The 4,024-nt window shown below is 30.4% G+C and overlaps 1 protein-coding gene across 1 annotated transcript; it reads right to left on the reverse strand.

Annotated features, from left to right (window-relative positions):
* Positions 1 to 2,843: 2,843 nt before the first annotated feature.
* On the reverse strand, positions 2,844 to 3,550 carry LOC133668768 (calcium-binding protein PBP1-like). The gene has a single exon (XM_062088762.1). It carries the CDS (start codon positions 3,420 to 3,422, stop codon positions 3,063 to 3,065), a length of 360 nt encoding a protein of 119 aa, XP_061944746.1. The 5' UTR covers positions 3,423 to 3,550; the 3' UTR covers positions 2,844 to 3,062.
* Between the last annotated feature and the right edge of the window lie 474 nt (positions 3,551 to 4,024).

Genomic DNA, 4,024 nt, shown 5'->3' on the forward strand with positions numbered 1-4,024 from the left:
TGAATATTAACCATCTATGAGCCCGTCAATAAAAGTTATGTTGACAAAATTGGTTTTTAATTACTGACAAAATATTCTCTCAGTAAATTATAAAATTCTGATAGTGTATGTTTTTTCATCTATTTTTTAATCGAAACTAATACAAAAGCATATGATGCATTTTGATGTAAGAATTCTCCAAATTCTGAATATATAAGTATATAAGCATATGATGCATTTTGTTCTCTTGTATTTTAATGTTTTTTTCAATACGGTTTTATATATTTAATTATATCAATTGCATTTTTAAGATATTCAAAAGATAGTAGTTCATATAAGAAGTAAACTTTGTAATTCATGCGCAATTCACTTGAAAAGTTTTAGTTAATTTAAATGACATTAATTTCACAATCTTATTTTGTAGAAAAAATCATCTATGATATCTTAAAAACATGAGACATGCATTTATTAGGATTTACGGTTTATTTTAAACATATTTATTTGTCATGTACTAAAAAAAACATACAAAAAAAATATTATGTACGTATTTGTCTTGTATTTCTATGTTATTAAGAGGAGAATCTTTTGGTTTTAAAATTAAACTTATAGTTAACATGCCATGAATTTGTTAATTTGAATAGTATGTTATGGTAAAAAATATATTTAAGATCTAGCTAAAAATTGAAAACGTAATAGATACAATTATACATATAAGAATTTACTGAGAAATTAAAACAACAAGGGGTATTTTTTATATCAAAATATATTATGAGGGATGGAAGGAGGATGGAACTTGCTGCCAGCTTGACCATTCCTGTTTATGCTACAGCCATACACAAAACAGTGTGTCGATTCAAGCCATTTACAAGGGACAAAGGAATGAATCATTTATTTATTATGAACACATATTGATCATGGATTAAAGCTTCTGTGATCAATTCAAGGATGGCAACAGCCACTCTTGTGGTCTCTCTTTCCTCTGAGTTTCCCAAAAGATCAGATCTTCCCTACTTTTCACGAAGTAATAGATCATTGCATGCATCACAATCCCAGATTATTACCTTAAAATAAAATATAGCTCGGTGAACATGGAGTGCTGGAGGGTGATTAGTGAAAATCACATGCATAATATGGCATGTTCCGACAGCCAATAAAACCTGGGAATCTAAGTTGGGTAGATTCATTGTCCCGTATCATGATTGAAATCTTATTCAAAGTTGTTTGTGCCCTTATTTTCTTTTTTCTTCTTTCCTTTTCTTTTCCTAGTTAAGAATTGCAGAAGACATCATAAGCCGATCAATCCTAAAAGTTTCCTTGAGTGAAAAGTTCTCCATTTTCAAGTCATCTTTGGCAGTGAAACATTTATCAATGGGGTCATTAACCTCATATAAACCCTCAAACTAAAAGCTAATTCTAAATTGGGTCCCTAAAACTCTATCTTTTGATTAATTAGGTCTCCATCCTATCTAAAATGTTCAATTAATTATCAATAAACTGGGGTGCAGTGAAACAGGTTGAAATATTTGCTCAATCGTTTTGTTACTAGCTGCGTGTTGTAGCTTAGTGATTAACGCGTGAGAGAGTGGCGGTTGCATGTTCAAGTCTCCGTTGAAGCAAAATATTTCACATTTAAGAAACGATAAACGACTTGTCGTATCTATTGTTTTTCTTTTAAAAGCAGGGGTAGATGACTTGTAAAAAAATAAAAAATAAAACGGCACAGGCGCGGGGCCTAACTCTGGCCCACGCGCCTAGGCTGTTTTATATTAGGCTCGTAGCTTTTTATAATTGGATAATTGTTTTGTTTATTATTATTATTCTTTAATAAAATGAGTTTTTTTATTTAATTTTATCATTCATGATTTTTTTTAATAATATATGTATGAATTTTTTTAATTAGCCCTATGTTTGTTATTTTAAATTTTATTTTTTTTAATGATATATGTATGAAATTTTTTAATTGGCCCTATGTTTTTTTTTTAATTTTATCTTTTAATGTTGAGTTTTTATTAAATTTTTTATTTAGTATTAGATTAATGGTAAATTAGTTTTTATATTTTTTATTATATAATAAAATTATTTTTAATTTTATTCTTGAATATAAATTTTTTATTTAATTTTATCCTGCAATATTAGTTAAGTTGATTTTTTTTTAACCTGATAAACAAACTCACATTAGGATAATTTTTATATAATTTAATTTAAAATTCAGACTAATCAAATTAAAAAAGTCAAAATTTTTAAATTTGAATCTTTGTATTAACTTTCATGACAATATTGAAATTTTTTTAATGATCCAGATAATTTTTTTACATTCTAGAAAATTAGATTCCACCCGCAATGAAAATAATGTCAATAAAGTAGTTCTTTCTATAACTTCTATATTCTTTAGGAAAGAACGACATTTTTTTATTTGGATAAAGAGACGTAATTAATGATTTATTGTAAATTGGAAACTCAGAGGACAAAACCATACCATAAGAGCCCAACTGAGAATTGTCATTTAGGTTGACTCAGATGACACTTTTACAATATTACCCCTCACCTGGTCTACTTCTTTATTAGTATTTGGGAGTATGGGTAACGGCCCTTTTTTTTATTTTTTATTTATTTTCTGAACAAGTGGAATGGTCAATAAATACAAGCAATTAGTGGTTAGTGTTAGATTAGGGACCACTTTAACCACCATATAAAATGGAGGGACTAATGAAACCTCAAAATATGATGTCTTAGGCCGGCAAAATGTCCCGAACGAGTTCCAAATCTAAGTAATAGATTTTGTTAATTTAATATTGATTAATGTAAACATTATTAGTAAAACAAATTAAAAAAAAAATGAAACAAGCAATAAATGCACAAGATCATGAACATCAATAACAATAAATAATCCTGTGTATTTCTTTTCAATTTTGAACATCAATAACGATAAATAAGAAAACAAATTTCTTTCAGGAAAAAGAAAGAAAACAAATCAAACAGAAGCAGTCAGGACCATATCAAGGCAATGTTATTTTTATTTTCAAGACAACTTAATCTTTGCAATGGCAAAGAAATCATTATAGATATCGCCAGCTAGCCATGGCTCAAAATCCGTAGCCCTTGAGCTCCTCTTCAAGTGCTTCTTCAAGCCAAAATCTTGATTCTTGCATCAATTCAGGACTCAGTCTGAACATTAAAACACAAAACTCCATTTGATTTAAAGCCCCATCGCGGTCAAGATCACCTTCTTTAACCATACTAACAAGCTCATCCTCACTCAAATCTTGCAAACCCAAGAAAGCTGCATTCTTTTTCAAACTCTCCATGGTAATAACCCCTCTATCTTTATCCATCAACAGCTGAAACCCATTACACAGCTCGTTTATCAACCCTTCCCCACCTAGCTTGTTTGCCATTACAGGCAACAAGTCTTCAAAATCTGCTCTTTTATCAGCTCCTGCCATTCTTGATCAAGACCCTTTTGAAAATAAGTGTAAGGATTGGATTTTTTTGTGATTTTATGAGTTGAAATGCATGAATTGGTGGATTTATATAGGGGAGGAAGGAAAGTAGAGGATCTTCTAGGAAGGGACTGAAGGGTTATGGTCTTACGATGGGTGCCAGCGAGGGGACAGTGAGGTTTTTATTTGCATTGGTCGGCTTTGATTCCTTACAGAGGATGCCGCTGCCTCTGTTTCGCAGAAGTTTGTCATGGGTGTTTTGGTCATTTAGGACAGCTTGTGCCTGTTCACATCAGTGGTTCTTTTGGTTTTGACTTCCTCATTGTCGCATAGGGAAAGCCAAAGAAATGGTCAGCGGAAGGGTATTGTTGTCATTTGAGATGGATTTGTGGAACCAATGTGTGTGTTTTTTGACCAATGATCCTATTAGGCCGGAGGAGGAGGGACTGTTACAGAAGGGTATTTTTTTATTTTTAAACTTTAAAGATTAATAATTAAATCTTTTCTTTACACAAATTTAAGCAGATTATTACCACTCAAATTTAATTAAACTTATTTTTTTTATCAAATAATCTTACGGGTTTATTTTAGAATAAATTTTATTG

Source organism: Populus nigra, chromosome 11, assembly GCF_951802175.1.
Source record: "Populus nigra chromosome 11, ddPopNigr1.1, whole genome shotgun sequence".
Taxonomy (NCBI): domain Eukaryota; kingdom Viridiplantae; phylum Streptophyta; class Magnoliopsida; order Malpighiales; family Salicaceae; genus Populus; species Populus nigra.

What these genes read in the sequence shown, in the direction of transcription:
- LOC133668768 (XM_062088762.1), bottom strand. Translation starts at nt 3,422, where the DNA reads ATGGCAGGAGCTGATAAAAGAGCAGATTTTGAAGACTTGTTGCCTGTA.